Below are 16725 nucleotides of genomic sequence, written 5' to 3' on the forward strand. Positions count from 1 at the left end.
GGGTAGAGTGGGGACTGGCACTGGGGGAAAAACAGAACAAGGAAGAGTTATTTTGTAAAAAACGTTGCTAACTCTTTGCCAATTTTGCCAACATTTTTTGTAGTGCTTCATTTTCTGAAACCTTCAGATAGCTGCTCAATAAAATTGGGATTATTTACCTCCCCCATATTGCTATACTCATAGTGATGATGGAAGGTGCAGACATGTGTGTGCAAACACACAAAAAGCGGGCATGTGTGTGTGTCCAGGACAAAATAAACATAAAATGGAAATCAATTAAAGCCATTTAATTTAAATTTAACAATTTAAAGCCATCTTGTGCATAAGGTGGGGTGGGGATGTTGTTTTCCGGTTCCCCAATGCCCAAGATTAATGTTAAAAGTAATGGCTGCCACAAGGAAATGAGATGAATGGTTAAAATTAGAGTAACAATCCTATGCACATTTGCCCTAAGAGTAAGGCACTATTTGCTTTTCAGTAAGCTTCTATAGCAACTTGCTGTAAACCAGTTAAACTTTCTGGAAACATAACATCAAGTATTAACCATTAACTATTCTGAAAAAAAGCTCATTAAAATGCGAAATTTTGAGAAACATGCACCGTCTTTGGAAAAATCTGCAAAACCAGATGAAGTCAGGAGTACAGTGGTGCCTCGCTTAACGATGTTAATTGGTTCCATAAAAAAAATAGTTATGTGAAAACATTGTTAAGTGAAACACCATTTCCCATAGGAATGCATTGAAAACCGGTTAATCTGTTCCAATTGGAACAGATTAATGCTTGCAATCATTAGCCCACCTCCTGAAACCTATGCAAACTTAATTTGTTGTTGTTCTGAGTCGTCGTTAATTTTTGGTGATTTTTTGTTTTCTCTCTCATTGAAATGCATTGGATGGACAGTTCAATAGAGTTCAATGAGGGAAAAACAAAAAATCACCAAACATTAACGATGACTCAGAACAACACCAAATTAAGTTTGCATAGGGTTTGGGAGGTGGGCTAACGATTGCAAGCATTTAAAACAGGTTTCTAACAGTTTAAGACACTTTTACAGGAGCGAAAAAGGGACATCGTTAAGTGAAATTCCCCCATAGAGAACATCGTTAAACGATGGGGGAAATTCCTCAAAGAAACCCATTGCTGTGTGAATTCATCGTTGTATGAAGCAATCGTTGTGCGAGGCACCACTGTATTTGTGCAATTCCTGAGTTACTACAGGATGGAACAATGAGATGTTCTTTACCTTGTGGTGGAGCAACACACCAGATCCTTTATATACCCTGTTAGCCATTCATAGGGTTAGGAAGATGGTCAGTGATTTGAACTGAGGGAAAAGAGTGAGCTGTTGGTGGCAGAATCAAAGGTATGAATGAAAGATGAACTCTCATTGAAGTCCCAGGTATTCCTGGACACTCTAATCATGGAGGTACCAGAGAAGGCTCAGTCTGATGACTCCAAAACTTGTGTGTATTTGTGTACTTGTGGCTGTTCTGCCAACCATGTTGTAGAACTATAGGCTGAAGAGAACAATTCTAATGACGTATAGAGCTCCTTTTTGTATTCTGGAGTATTTGTTTTCAGAATTCTCTCAGGCCACTTAGTTTACTAAAGGTAACTGAACTGTTATTATTACACAATTAGGTTTGCGTACGTATGTGTGCGAGAGTGTGGAAGGATGCTCTCAACTGCTCTCACAATAAGGGCACAAAATATGCTCCCCACCCCCAGTCATAGACGTGTGTTTCCTTTGCTTCAAAACAGAGACCAGGAATTACACAGATAATGTTACAGACCCAGGGGCAGTGTGTGTCATCTTGTGTTACCCATGATACGTGCACATGAGGAGTGTGCAGAAGCCCTAAAACCTGGTCTGTACCCAAATAAAAGGCACATAGATTGGGCCAAACCACCCTGTACCTTTGAAGAAACAGGCCATTGAATCAGTGAAGATTTGATGAGTCAGTTCCTCTGGGTCTGACTCTAGCTGCAACTTACTATGTTAAGCAAAAGGATTTTAAACCACTGTCTCTTAAAAGGTACTGGGTTGACCCCAATCTGTATGGCCATTTTTTGGGTACAACGAAGATTTGGGGGCTTTTGCATTCTCCTGATATGCACATACTATGTGTGATACAAATGTCACACACTGTGACACCAAATTACTTTTTGTTATACATACACCTATTGCATTTGAAGCAGCAATACTAGCCATCAAAGTACCAATTCAAGCAAGCAGCATGGGTGGGGGCATAGGAAGTCTTTTTCTATGTGCAGCATTTAAGAAAACACATACATACCTTAACATCAAAATAATATAATTCCTCAACTAGTAATGGATTGTGAAAAATTAATTGAGCCTTCTTGGTTATAGCTAAGAGAAATTAAATGAGTTAACTAGGCAAAATAATGACATCTGTACTTGTTATCACAAGATTTTCTTTTTAATACAGACTGTGACAAGCAATATCAAAGATGCTAACTCTCAAGCGCCATATTTGGAAACCAGACAACTTTCAGTAACAACACATAGTAGGCATATTGTAATTTTAATTAAATATGAAAACATGAGCTGTGTACATTATTTTCCCCTAAAAAAACACAGCAATTTCAAAAAGTTTTATTGTAAAATCTTTCCATGAAATGAGTGAACCAGCAATACATGCACTCAAGTGCCTCTCCCTCTGGAAAAAAAATGTGATAAGGAATATATAGAGACAGATGAGAAAATTGACTCATGATAGCACAATATAAGGATGGGATGTAACATTGGATTCCATTTCCTATGTCTCAAAAAGAAGGGCTGGTGGAACCAGTTCATATTTTGTATAATATTCTTTAAATTTTCTATTTATGCTTCAATCTCGGAGAAAAATACTTTTTTTCCCTATAATAAAATATGCTTGTTTAAATGTAACTTTTTCCCCAGAAAATAATTTTGTAAACTGTCGTTTGTCAGGGGTACGATATACTATTTGATTTCAACATTCTCCTCCCTCTTCCCTCCCCCCCCCAAGGCAATCTGTTAGTTTAAGTGGAAAGAGGAACGTGACAGGGAGGCATAGCAGAGCTTGCTTTGCAGACAGAAAGAAAAGTGCGCCTGGATGGGAGAGGGTAAGGATGTGTGGTGGATAGAGAGGTGATAGTTAAAGGTCACTTTCGCCATAAAGAGCTGTAGAGAAAGACATGTAGTCCAGGGCACCAGGTACAGAATCCATCCCAGTGTAAGGTGCCATTCTAGCAATACAATATTCGGCTTGATCAGGAGGCAGCTCCCGTCGTAATTCATCCACAGTGATATAATTCTGAAAAACAAAACAGATATTTCTTTTTTCCATTTTAACTGGATGAGGCCAACATAGTTTTATTAATACGAGTAGAACTTATTTCTATTTGAAATGGAAGCTTTATTTTATTAAACGTTTTGTTCAACTCTTAACTTTTCTTGGGTGGAGGAGGGGGAATCTTTTATAAGAGACACTAATACTTTGTGTTCTATGGAAGCTGTACACTACATTATTTTGTTATAATATCAAAATTCTTACCAGTTTTGAATAATGGACAGCTAAATGGATATACTTGTGAAGAAGAGCTCCTACAGTGCCTTTCAAGTATTTAAGAAGCACTTTAGGTATCATCTTTACAATCATCACCCTGCAAGGTTTGTGTTTCTCCTACCCAGCACACATTTAACTCTTCACACTTCCCAGCATAACACTGGAATAGAACTTTTATTGACTACTGCATTACTCAGCTTTAACACTTCAAAATTCCATTCCTTGAGTTCTGAAGAGTATTTAGCCTGGTCTTTGTAAAGATTTTTGCTATATTGTTCCATCAGAATCTGGGATTTAGGGGAGACTGGTGGTCTTATCAGAATCTGTTACTCTTCCACATGCCTACAGTACTGGGGCAATAATTTGACTGCTACTATGTTTGAGACCTCAGCCTAGACCCCTTTGCCACCACTGCTGAAGATGTGGTAGTTTCTCTCAATTCCTCAAAAATATTAGACAAGATAGATCATGTATTCATACATATATAAAGGCATCAGGGGATAAGACAAATGTAGATTGTAGATGCCTTTGTACATGTCCAAGTCATACAGTTGTTCTCATTCAAACAGACTATGGGCATCTCTATACATACTCAATTCATCCAGCTGTTCATAGTTGTGAGACCACTGTTGAAGCTAAGTGAACTGTGCAGGCAGAGAGACACTTGAGGTCTTTCCTAGACCATCATGTCCACTGAACTTGGTTTTGTCACCTCTTTAGTATGCCAATAAAGATGAAAGTAGGCTTCTAGAAATATCTGCAAACTAATTTGGGTGGTTCAGAGAAGTAAATAAAACCAGAGCTTTCCCACAATTCCTCTTTGAGCTGAATGGCCATAATGATCTTTATTGAAAACACCTAAATGTTTATTTCATATACATTTTAAAGCAAATCTGAAATGAGAGCTGTGTGTTATTATAAGACTATAAGTACCCCATTTGAGTCTGAACTCACTTTATCTCCAGCCAGGATCTTGAAAGAAGCCATCACTTGATCAGCTGTATCCGTATCTGCTGTTTCCCTGGACATGAAGTCAATGAAGCCTTGGAATGTCACTACTCCTATGCGGTTGGGATCAACAATGCTCATGATACGAGCGAATTCTGCTTCTCCCTAGACAGTGAGATAACACGTAGCAACAAATCAATCTACTGGCCATAGAGAAGGACAAAATGCTCCCTAAGTCAGTGTTCTCAAACCCAGTGCCCTCCAGATGCACCATACAAAAAATCCTGTCTTCCTTAATCAGCATGGCCACAGGAAATTCAGCATTATATCATTTTCCATGTTACAATTGCTTGCTTAATGTGTAAACTAGCAACTCCCCAAGTTTATTTATTTTACTATCAGATTTATATCATCTTTTTTTCAGAGACAGAGGCGAAAAAGCAAACTATATTTGGATTTTAAAAATTTATACTATTTCAATAGATTGTATACAGTACTTCATTTCCTTGTTATGAAGAGTGTGGAAAAAAACCCACCTGTTTTCCCACATTACATATGATCTTTTATTTTCTTACTTTTCCTAGCCTTAGCTCAACTGAGCTACTCACACCAGCAGAGACACAAGCAGTCAGAGAGGGTATGGAGCTAAGCTCCATAATTTCAATGCAGTAAAACAAGGCACTGGGGCCTTGAAACACAGAAACTGACTTCTATCCACTGAATATCTGGCACTTTCAGGGATAGTGTCCATGGGGGCAGAAAACTGGCTCACCCAGACCTGATATCACTAATACTGAAATATAGGTGTTAACTCAAAGCCAGTCCAGCTTTGTTTAATGGGGCTTATTTCTTAGCATTTATACACAAGATTGCACTCCTAGTCCCCTTGAAACCAACAGAATGAGTGATTGCATAGCTAAATTATTGATTGATTTCAATATTTACTTAGAAGTTATTCCAGCAAGTTCAACACATTTCCAAGTTATGTGTGTGTATGACTGATGTACCGTATAAGGGCTAAGATGCTCATGACTGGCTATGTGGTTAGCCGCCTAGAGTGGTCGCAAGACCAGATAGGCGGGATATAAATAGAATAAATAAATAAATGTTACTGGTGGAATCTGCATAATTGGGTCTTAACAACCACCACCACCACACTATTTTTGTATTTTTTTGTTTCCATGATTTACTCTTCCTCTGCCAGCCTGTGCACACAGTGGAGATGGCAGATGTTCTGGCAGTATAGCCATGGTACATTTCTGATGCTGGTATACTGTCAATGTAGTGCTGTGATTTGACACAAAGAAACTTCTTTATGCACATTTCATTGGGCATAAGTCATGCTCAATGCAGGAAAACTTGTTTGCACAGTAAGCACTAAACTATAAAAATATATTCACGAAATAGCAAAGGCTTGGCTAAGGGAACTATATTCTTCTATTGATAGAACATTACTGCTAGTATAACAGAATAGATACATAAAGGTACAATAAATCTTGAGAAGTCACATTCAGTATTTTACAATTAAATTAATATATTTATATTGCTGATTTTGCAATGGGTTCTATTGAAAAAAACTATCTTTAATTTCCAATTTACTTAAATGTCACTTTTGCAAAAACAACAGATCATGAAAAAAGACAGTTTAAATCCATATAACATTCTGTTTTTCCTTCCAAAATATAGTTCACATTAAGTCATTCTAATTTTTCAACAATATGCCATTGCTTCCATTCCAGAGACAACTGTGAGATGAACATGTTAAAATCATGGGGCTGATGTAGCTTTGCTTTGTTTCACTGAACACATGCTATTCCTTACAATTATACAACTGAGAAGAAAACTTAGAAGTGCCTCTACGTTACCGTATTATAACCAATGGAGATAAGGTAGGTGTGGAAATCTTCACTATCCATCATGCCAGTCTTCTTCTACAACAATAATTCAAGGATGGAGGAATAAAGAAGAAAGAAAGAGGGAAACATGGAAAGCAGTCCAAGAAGATAAAGAATGTTACAAAGAACAAATTGGCATAAAGGAAAAATAACAGACATGGTGTATTGAGGAATGAAACAAAACAGTACAGAAAGCAAAAGATTGACATATTCCATTGAAAACAAAGATAGAAAAATTGAAGGTTAAGCAAAAAGAAACAAGGTGTGGAGACAAGAGGAGAAATGTTTAGGGAATTGGAATGTTTAATAAGAACCAAAGGAGAGATTTAAAGATGTGAACAGAAAGAACAGAATTGTGATAACATGATTAGACATAGAAATATACACAACAAAATATAAGAAAATTGACAGCGGATGGATTAAAACAGAAAAGAAGAAGAGGGGAAAATTGTTATTTCCTAACAGTTCGATATTTGGAGGTGTTCCCCCCTAGTATTCAGTACCTGTGCATCGTTTCCAATATCGTAACCCAAGCTGATGAGGCAGGCTTTGAATTCCTCAGGGCCAAGTGTGCCGGAGTGGTCCTGGTTATGCAGTGCACCAGGCAGCCGGACATGCAGTGCCAGTGGGTGTAGCGATATCATATGGCCAGAAAGAAGGGAGGGAAAAGAGGTGGTGCACCGTGCAGTGGATGAAGAAAGAGAAGGAACGGGGGAGTGGCATGCAGAAAAAGACAGGGGAAGAAATAAAAGGTGCACAAAAGTTAGATAGTATGTTGACATTTCAAACCGTGGTGATGCTTTGCGTTTATAAAAATGCACTTATTTCTCACAAAACATGGCCAGATCTGGCCAAAGGTCTACACATATTAACCATGGTTTGTAGCAAGCTGTGAAGACTGTTTTTCCTCAGACCTCCTTTGCAATCATTTATGTTTTCTTCAGGAACTTTAGAAGTGCAGTAAATAACCCCAGTCTGCAGAACAGCAGGCAGAGGGGACGGGCATTTGACAACAATCTTGCTACCAGAGCAAGAGTTACAGGGACCACATAGCCAATCTGTTACAGCAGCTCCACTGGCTACCAATCTGTTTCTGGACACAACTCGATGTGCTGATTCTAACCCATAAAGCCCTAAATGGCTTGGGTCCAAGCTATCTCAAGGGCCACATTTCCCTTAACGAGCCTGCAGGGGAGGCTTTCTCTTGGTCCACCACCCTCATAAGTGCATTTGGTGAGGACGTGGGAGAGGGCCTTCTATGTCGCTGCACCCAAATTCTGGAACTCCCTCCCATATCTTGCTTGTGGGTGGGGAAAACACCAAACAGTGAATGCGAGTGATGATAAAGAGAAAGTGTGAGATAGGGGATTCATGAACTGAATTCAGTTTGTACAGCTATTGTGTATTCCCAGTTATCCCTTCCTTTCACAGTGTTCAAGATAAATTGTATTTCATCTGGATTCTGTTACTTGAGCTGGGCATTGTAACTCTTGCTTTTTAAGGCAAAACCCATGTGGAAGGCAGAATGTGAAGCACAGGTAGCATGGGCAGAAGCTGGTGCTATTGCTGAATCCAAGACATAACTAGTTGCCAAAAGCAATCTGCTGTAGATATCTTGGGCGACAGTGGGACATTGACTTTAAATGTATAAAAGGTATAAATCCATTAACAGAAGTATAGTCTCCAAATCCTGTGAGGTACTAATTCCCCTCTATTCAGCACTGGTTAGGCCTCAATTTGAGTGCTGTGCCCCGTTCTGGAGACCACATTTCAAGAAGGATGCTGACAAATTAGTTCAGAGGACGGCGACAAGGATGATCAGGGGGCTCTTATGAGGAAAGGCTGAAAGAATTGGGCATATTTAGCCTTGAGAAAAGAAGACTGTGGGGAGAACATGATAGCAGTTTTTAAATATTTGAAAGGCTGTCATACAGGGGAGGGGCAGGTTCTGTTCTTGATCATCCCAGAATGCAAGACGCGCAACAATGGGCTCAAGTTACAGGAAGCCAGATTTTGGTTGAATATCAGGGAACATGTCCTAACCATTAGAGCAGTACGACAGTGGAACCAATCACCTCGAGAGGTGGTGAGTGCCCCGACACTGCCGGCATTCAAGAGAAACTTATGACAACCACCTGGCAGATCTCCTTTGATTTGTATCCCTGCATCGAGCAGGGGGTTGGACCTGATGGCCTTAGAGGCCCCTTCCAACTTCATTATTCGAGGATTCTGTGGTAGTGTACTGGCAAAAGTTGTCTTTCCCATGCAGAAAGTGCAAGTTCAGTCTTGATTCCAGCAGCAATATTGTACACTCACATAATGGGCTGGGGAGAAATAATCCTTTGAGCAGGCATGTGCAGAGTATTTTTGCCAGAGTGAGTTATTGGTTACTCTGGAAATAAATCTGTAGATAAGATGAGAGCTTGTCTGTGAAGCAACTCAAAAATAAATGAAGCCTGAGAATTAAGACAGATTAATCCCATGTTTGGTATGGCCAGGAAAACACATTACGGCAATTTCGCAATAATTTGTAAAGTGTCTATGAGGGAACAACTGAGAATCAGTCAGCTAAAATATTAAAACTTCTTATGGGGAAACCCCATCTGAGTTACTAAGGAAACTGCCTTACACCGAGCCAGACCATTTGTTTTTTTAGCTCAGGATTGTCCACCCTGACTTGCACTCGCTCTCCAGAGTTTGAGGCAGGGTTTTTCCCCAGCCCTGCCTGCAGGTGCTGGTGACTGAACTGCATGCAAAGCATGTGCTCTATCCCTCAGCCACAGCCCCTCTCTCTTACTCTGTCAAAGTGGTTGAAAGAGGCACGGAATTCATTCATCTGTTCTTGGCTGATTCCTTTGGCATCCCGAGTCAAAATCTGGTTTTCCACCTCATTGATAGTCCTGGCGATGGTTGTGAGGAGCTGCTCCCAGCCCACTCTGATGTGCTGGAAGAGAAAGGGGAATATATTTCTACAGATGTCTTAGATTTGAAATCCTGAAACTACCATCAAGCGATCCTAGACTTGAAATATATGCTGCTCAGCCGGAAGAGGAAGCACATATCAGATCTTCCAAGTTTTCATTTAGGGCCAAATGCTATATCATATAGTGTGATGCATTCTGGTGTTTTAGTCTAAAGTAAAAGGGGTGCCTGATTCACACTGGAACTGCAGAATACAGGAGAAAAGGGCTATAATCATCCCTTTCCTCGCTGCAAACTACTACTATGCTGCAAAGAGCAGTATGTGTCATCCAAAATAAATATGTAAATAAAGCATCTACTGAAATATTCTCTTTGTGTGTATGACTGAATGAAACAGGTATGGATTAAACCTCCCTTCTCCATGTGTTGTTGCTCCAATCCAGGTGGGGAGAGAGGCACATGCTCATTTGAAAACAGGGTAGACCATCTTTGCACCCTCAAGGGCTATGTTTGGTTTTCTGGAGGTGGTTGGGGCCTTCTGAATCCCATCAAAGAGCTATTCAATAATGATGAATGGGAATCTGATTCTGTTTGAAAACAGGATGCACAGGGAGCACTTCCTGCGTGCTTTGTGTTCCAACTACATGAGGAAAATTGGCAAAGGCAGAGCATCCATAATAGGTGACACCAGTGATGTCTATATACATGTTGCCTGTGTGTATTCCAGTTCTAACCCAAAACAGAAGGCTATATATTATGAATTTAACATGTGCAAAAATGGCATTAGTAGTAAAAATAGTAATATTTCCCCCTTTAAAAAAAGGCTCTCTTACTATGCTATCCACAGATAATCTTGGTGATAGTATTATCCCCTAAACTACTGCTCATTGACACTCAAAAGGATTCCACAGACTCATCCAAGCATGATTACACTCACTGCAGATTTGTGCCTCAGACATTTAATCCTTGAAGTACTGTGCAGTACAGATCATATCAGGTTTATGTTCACCATTAACAGCAAACATAGTTGTAATTTCTAGCTTGACTGTGAAGAATGAGCCTCAAGATAAAGGGAGTCAAGGGTGGGGGTGGTTGTAGCCTGCAGTGCCAAACTGAAATGTGCCCAAGTTACAGCATTAGAAAGGAGGGCTGCCTGCCAATATTTGAACTCAGCAGCACGTTTGGGTAATGTTACCTTTCTGTTCCTTTTATGAACAATTTCTTTAACAAGAACAAGAAGAGGGATGGGTAGTATAGGATCTCTACTTGTACAGAGAGCTGGTTACCCTTTCCTTTCAGGTCTGTGCTGTATTTGTGCTGCCTTTACCTCCATAGTATAGTTGGTGTGCTTATTGTCGAAGATGAGGGCTTCCTGAATTTGCTGGTGATCTCCCTCCAGTTGATCAATCTTTGGTTTGTAGTTTACGATGCTCTTCTCATACTGCCGCAGGTGATTGAGCTGGTCCTCTAGAGTCCCATGCATCTCTATGGAGATGCGGCCTATCTCCTGCAGGAGCCCCAAGGAAATGGGCAGATGAGTGACAAGTTTCAACACGTCCAGTGTCTGCTTGCAGCTGTTCCCTAAGTGAGCTAAAATACATTTAACCACATGCCTTGTAATCTCAAGAGAACACAAGCTTGCTCGCAGGCATTTCAGAGAAGTAAACAGAACTTGGCTACACTCTTTTGGCTGGCACACATCATAGTAGCTGTACTTCGTTAAAGATTAAGCATCAGATAAAGACTTGCCCAGCTGCATGACAGAGCTCTAGAAAAAAATGTTTGTTTCATCTTTGTGGCTGTTGTTCCCTTTCTCTAAATTAGGACTGTGTTTAGTGAGCACATATTATAGATCTGTAACACATTATAGCATCTGAAACCACATGTGACATAATTGCCAGCAGCCTCCCTAGAATATAACTACACTGTCAAAGCAGTTAAATTAAAAACAAAACAAAATAGAACACAGATGCGCATGGCCACGCATACCATATGAACACATCTGGTGGGGAGAGGCCACCGCTTGTGGTAGGCATGTTTAAAAACCAATCTGTAGCCAATTCAGATGGGCTGGCTTGCTGGAATGTCCCAGTAGCCCTATGACGGAGCCAGGAGTGTGTGTGTGTGTGTGTGTCTTTTAGTTCCACTGATTTTACTGCAAAAATTAAACACATACCTAAATCTCACTGGATATCACAAGTCCTAAAAAATGCTCACCTCTGAGCATGCCACATGCTGAAGATCTAGAAAAGCTTTCCTTACCTGTGCACTCCAGATGAGTTGGAGTATAGTTCCCATCATCACCAACCAGCATGATGTCCAGGGGTGATGGGAGCTGTACTCTAAAATATTTGGAAGGCACGTGCTTGTAGAAGGCTGACTTAAATACGAAAAGACAGCACAGAACAGGAAGCACTTTGGATCAGTTAAAATATGAACCTGTTTTTACCTCCATCTTGGTTTGGATCCAAGGGCCAATGACATTGGCCTGGGTGGCAAACTGCTTGCGGAGTCTCTCATTATGCTGTTGTCGAGCATGTTCCTCCATCAGCGCCTGATCCCTCCTAGGAACTAGCTGTCTCACCTATAGGAAAAATATAAAATTGTGTTCTACGGAATGTTGCTTAAGCATTTACACACTCAACAAACTTGGTAAAGCCATGTTTCATACACTATTGACTGAAAATAAAACCCAATGCACTTCTGCTCAAGTAGCTATTAAAATGGGTGTTCAGTTGAAGTGGATAATATGCTCACAAATAAACCAAAATAAACCAATACATTTATCAGCAGATGAGATGCATGCTAGAAATCAAAGCTAATGCATGAAGCTTCTCAGGAAATGCCTATATTTACTGGCAGGCTTTATGCACTACCTTTGGCTTAACGGTGGAAGTTTCAAGTGGTATTATGTCATCGCTTGGTGAATATGGAGGTTTCACTTTGTTTTGTGAGCGTTTATTCCACTGGAATAGAAAATTAGGAATAAATAATATTCTGTGGAATAATATAATTTAGTTTGGAAGTAGCTTTTATAAATGATACTGGATGTAGCAGCACCTGACCCACCGCTGCAATTCTGGGTCCACTGTGTTGTTATGTGCTGTCAAGTCATCTTTGACTTATAGTGACCCTATGAATGAGGGATCTCCAAAATGTCTGTTCTCAACTGCTCTGCTCAGCTCTTGCTGACTCAAGCCTGTGGTTCCTTTAGGGAGTCAATGCATCTGATATTTGGTTTTCCTCTTTTCCTGCTGCTTTCTCCCCTTTCCCAGAATTATTGGGTTTTCCAGAGAATCCAGCCTTCTCATGATATGCCCTAAGTAGGACAACCTTACTTGGTCGGAAATCCCATAGCACTCAGTGGGGTTTCCTCTTCAGTCTTTCCACCTCTAGGGATAATTGCCAAGACTTGAAAGCAACTCACGTGGTCCCATTTGCCATTGATTTCCTGTGGAGTGATTGTGGTGTACGGGTTGGTCCCTGCCATGTTAACATGATAGGTTTGAACAATTTTGGACACTTCATTATGTATTCCCAGGATGGCCTGTCTTTCCTTGTCAGCATCTGGCAAGGTGGCTTTGAACTGTTCATGGGCTGTGGTCAATCCCTGAATGAAATGAATAACAGAATAATTAGGAGAGAAACATCTTGATCTCCTCAATAATAAGTGGCTCATGGAAAACTGTACAGAAAATTCTCTGTCAACAACAAAAAAGTGGGATAACTTAGACAGTGCAATATGTGGCAAGGGAAATTCTTTCCAGGGACCAGAATTTTTAAAAATGGAAATAATGATCTGAAGCAATGGAAATTTAGATGTGCAGCAACTAAAGCTTCCTCCAGTATTACTGCTGGAGGACATACTAGACAGGTTTGAAGGACTGCCAGGATGGAACCTTCTTTCTAGTATGCTGGCAGGTGGGTGCTTTTTTCAGACATCAGTCAGGAACTGGGATAAAGAATGCATCTAATTCTTTTTCAAACACTGATAGGCATTTTTGCCTCATCCTTTGGAAAGGGGGAAGCCCTAGCCTTTGTTACAGAAGGGCTACAGCCGGTTGGCAGAAATGTTACAACTGATAGTATAATAGAACAGACACCATGAACTACAGTGGAAGAGAATAAAAGCTAATCTATAGTGAGAGGGACATGGTGGTGTTGCCGGTTAAACCGCAGAAGCCCCTGTGCTGCAAGGTCAGAAGACCAGCCGTCGTAAGATTGACTCCATGCAACAGCGTGAGCTCCTGTTGCTTTTCCCAGCTCCTGCCAACCTAGTAGTTCAAAGGCATGTAAATGTGAGTAGATAAATAGGTACCACCTCGGTGGGAAGGTAACAGCGTTCCATGTCTAGTCGCGCTAGCCACATGACCATGGAAACTGTCTTCAGACAAACACTGGCTCTACAGCTTGGAAACGGGGATGAGCACCACCCCCTAGAGTCAGACACGGGTGGACTAAATGTCAAGGGGAACCTTTACTTTTACCTATAGTGAGAGGAGGACTCATATTTACCTGAATTTCCTCAATGGTGTGGACTATGAACGTGTCCTGCAGATCCTCCATGGCTCCCTCCATCCAGTTATTGAAAGGGGCAGCTCGTTTGGCATATTCTAGATATAGCTGGTCAATTGTTTCCAGTAGCTTTTCTGTTCTCTACAAAATGGCACAAAAACAGATATAGAGTAAAACCAGGAATATAGGTATCACATTCTGGTCTCCTGCATGACATCTAAAACACTGCCTTAACTCTCTCCCCGCCACCTCTCATTCTCCCTGTATGTGCATGTCTATGTCTAGGAGGGTTCACTTCTTGCATTTTAAAAACAGGGATTCTTCTAAAACAGGCTAAATGTATTTCACCTGGAAATGCTGGCATTTTGACAGTATAATATATCTTTTTTTCCAGATTGTTCAGAGGAAAGCTCAACAAGCAGGGTTATTTTTTTTGAAAAATAGGCTAGATATGCTAGCTGTTACCGTTCTCCCTCCTGCAACCTTTTCTAATTTCTGAGCAAAACACACATTTGAGATTGCAATTAAGAAGGTTTTTTTCACACTAGATGAAGAGTAGGCAATAAATTAGGACCAAGAATTAAATAGTCGGAATTCTATATATGGCATCGATATCATCCAAAATCCATGTTCTACAGAGGTGGAAAAGGTGTGGTTCTCCAGTTATTGTCTGACTGCCGCTTCCAGCCTGCCTCAACACTAGTTACTGCTCAGGGCAGCTACAGTCCAAGAATATCTGGAAGACTATACTTTGCCCACTCCTGCTGTACTCTGTCATGTAAACAAATGGTGGAAACCATCATTCAGTCCCCTATTTGGCCATGAAGGCTATTGGATGAGCTTGGGTCAGCCCCTAACTATCACTCAGGCTACCTTTAAGGATTGATGCGAGACTTGGAGATGGGTGGAATGAAGTATAATAGATAAATCAACAGTGGAAATCATAAACTCTTGGTCTCTTGCCTTTCTAATGCCTTAGTAACTATAGTTTTAATATGTTCATTGTTATTTATTTTAGAAGCTTCCTTACTGCCTTTCATTTAAAATCTCCAGAGTGGTTTACATAAAAGAATGATTGAAAATCAACTAAAAGCAATCAGAACAGTTATAAATAATGAAGTCCTCAAAACACTGAGATCTTAAGAAGCAGATAAAAAGTATCATAAGGGTAAATTGAGATCATAAAGGCTTGGAAGAGTAAGTCTTTGAATTGCATTAAAAGGATGAAGTAGAAAGAGAAGTGGGGACAGGAGATTTTTTTGGCATACAATCTTTCAGAAAGTTTTCCAGTGCTTAGTGCTTCCATATAAAATTTTCCATGGGCAAACAAAACCTATTTCATAAAATTCTTCAGTAAGTGAAATTAATTAAAATAGTTCAATAAGTGTAATAAGCTTCCCTTGCCTGCAGAAAAAGAATCTAATTGAAATTCAGAGAGAACTAAGTAGCAGATCTGGAGGATTTGACTAAAATGGAAAAGAGTTAAAATTTGTTGGAAGTAGTTAAGTGGACAACCATAGCTCATCATATACTCATCACCGGGTGTCCTAACATTAGTGTTTCAAGTACTTTCATCCCACTAAATTAAAATAAATGTTAGGCAAAATATGGTGCGCACTGTTTCACAGGCATAAATTGGTTTAGAACTCTGGAAATAATTAATTTAAATGACTTTAAAGCTTCCTAACTATCCCCCCCCCCCCCAATTCAGCTTCAGATGCTTCCTAGAGTTCCTGGGAAGCCTTTGGGAATCTTGGGAAGCAAGAGGGGCTTTTAATAATCAAAAATCACCACCAGATCACAGCTGGCGATCCTTTGTGACTATTAAAAGCTTCCCACCCACATCCACAGACGCACAAAGTCTTTCTCGGGGCAAAAGAGAGAACCCCAGGGAGTTTTGGAGGCAGAAACAAGGAGAATAGGAAGCTTTAAAATTAATTAATATTAATTACTTCTAGCACCCTGATCTGGTTTATATTGATGAAACTGCGACAACAGGATTTTGCCCAGTGTTAGTGAAAGACATGTCTTTGTGAATTTAAAAGAAGTACTGTAATAAAAATAATTCCCGCACAAAGCTTTGAATTTGTTTGAATACAAGAAATAGCCCTATTAGGCACATTGGATTTTTGATTTGAATAAAGCATTTCAGTTCAAATACTTATGGGCCATGGAGATATTTAAATTTTTATTTAGTAAATGTACATCAAACATGCTAAATTACAACGTGCTCTGTTAGCATACTGACATTTATATCACAAAAAAAATTTAATTGAAAATAGGCCACCCCCATGTCATTGGACACAGATGCCAGACAGCCTTTACCTGGGGAAAGCAGCCCCTAAATTTCAAGGCCATCACTGAAACAGTGGCTAAATCTTATCAGCAGGCACATGAAGACAGACGAGTAATCATGTACTCCACCAGCAAGAAGTTTAAAGACTGAAACAAGCCAGAACTAGACCAGGAGTAACTGAGTTAAATGAGCTCAGAGATGGACCAGGAGTAAAAGACAAAATAATGGCATGATAAACACATACTGCCTGGTCCTAAGTTAGTGGTAGAGATGGGGGTATTCATATATGAATATCCCTGCACAGCTGGACTTAATGAAGGTCAGACTGTCCACTCATGGATCTGTCGGCGGCAGCCTCACTCATCCTTCCAATCACTCCCGGAGTGCCGCTTTCCTCCCACTTGGCTGGCCACCCAGCAGCCACGCAGGGAGACTCGTCCTCCTTCCCCCCTGCCTGGAATGGCTAGCAGAGCGGGAAGAGAGTGGCCCTCCAGGAGCAATTGGAAGGATGAGTGAGCCCACTGCTGCCGAACGCATGAGTGGATGGTCCCGCCAGACTCTCGTTAAATCCAGCTGCGTGGGGATATTTGTATTC

At 40.4% G+C, this 16725-nt stretch overlaps 1 protein-coding gene across 9 annotated transcripts in view; it reads right to left on the reverse strand.

Moving 5' to 3' along the window:
* Window positions 1-2419: 2419 nt before the first annotated feature.
* ACTN1 (actinin alpha 1) overlaps window positions 2420-16725 on the reverse strand; it is a 97012-nt gene continuing 82706 nt past the window's right edge. For 5 of the 9 annotated variants that reach the window (XM_020788466.3, XM_020788465.3, XM_078390528.1 and 2 more), the window contains 8 exons: window positions 13835-13975; window positions 12747-12929; window positions 11769-11903; window positions 10647-10826; window positions 9195-9341; window positions 6901-6981; window positions 4509-4667; window positions 2420-3302 (listed from right to left, as the gene is read on the reverse strand). In XM_020788466.3, the coding sequence (XP_020644125.2) occupies window positions 3144-3302; window positions 4509-4667; window positions 6901-6981; window positions 9195-9341; window positions 10647-10826; window positions 11769-11903; window positions 12747-12929; window positions 13835-13975 (1185 nt within the window). In that variant the 3' untranslated portion in view covers window positions 2420-3143. Of the gene's footprint in view, window positions 3303-4508; window positions 4668-6367; window positions 6434-6900; window positions 6982-9194; window positions 9342-10646; window positions 10827-11768; window positions 11904-12746; window positions 12930-13834; window positions 13976-16725 lie in introns of all 9 variants that reach the window. The other 4 variants (XM_078390534.1, XM_020788470.3, XM_020788468.3 and 1 more) reach the window with 2 other exon arrangements.

The sequence above is a fragment of the Pogona vitticeps genome, chromosome 1 (genome assembly GCF_051106095.1).
Source record: "Pogona vitticeps strain Pit_001003342236 chromosome 1, PviZW2.1, whole genome shotgun sequence".
NCBI classification, from domain to species: domain Eukaryota; kingdom Metazoa; phylum Chordata; class Lepidosauria; order Squamata; family Agamidae; genus Pogona; species Pogona vitticeps.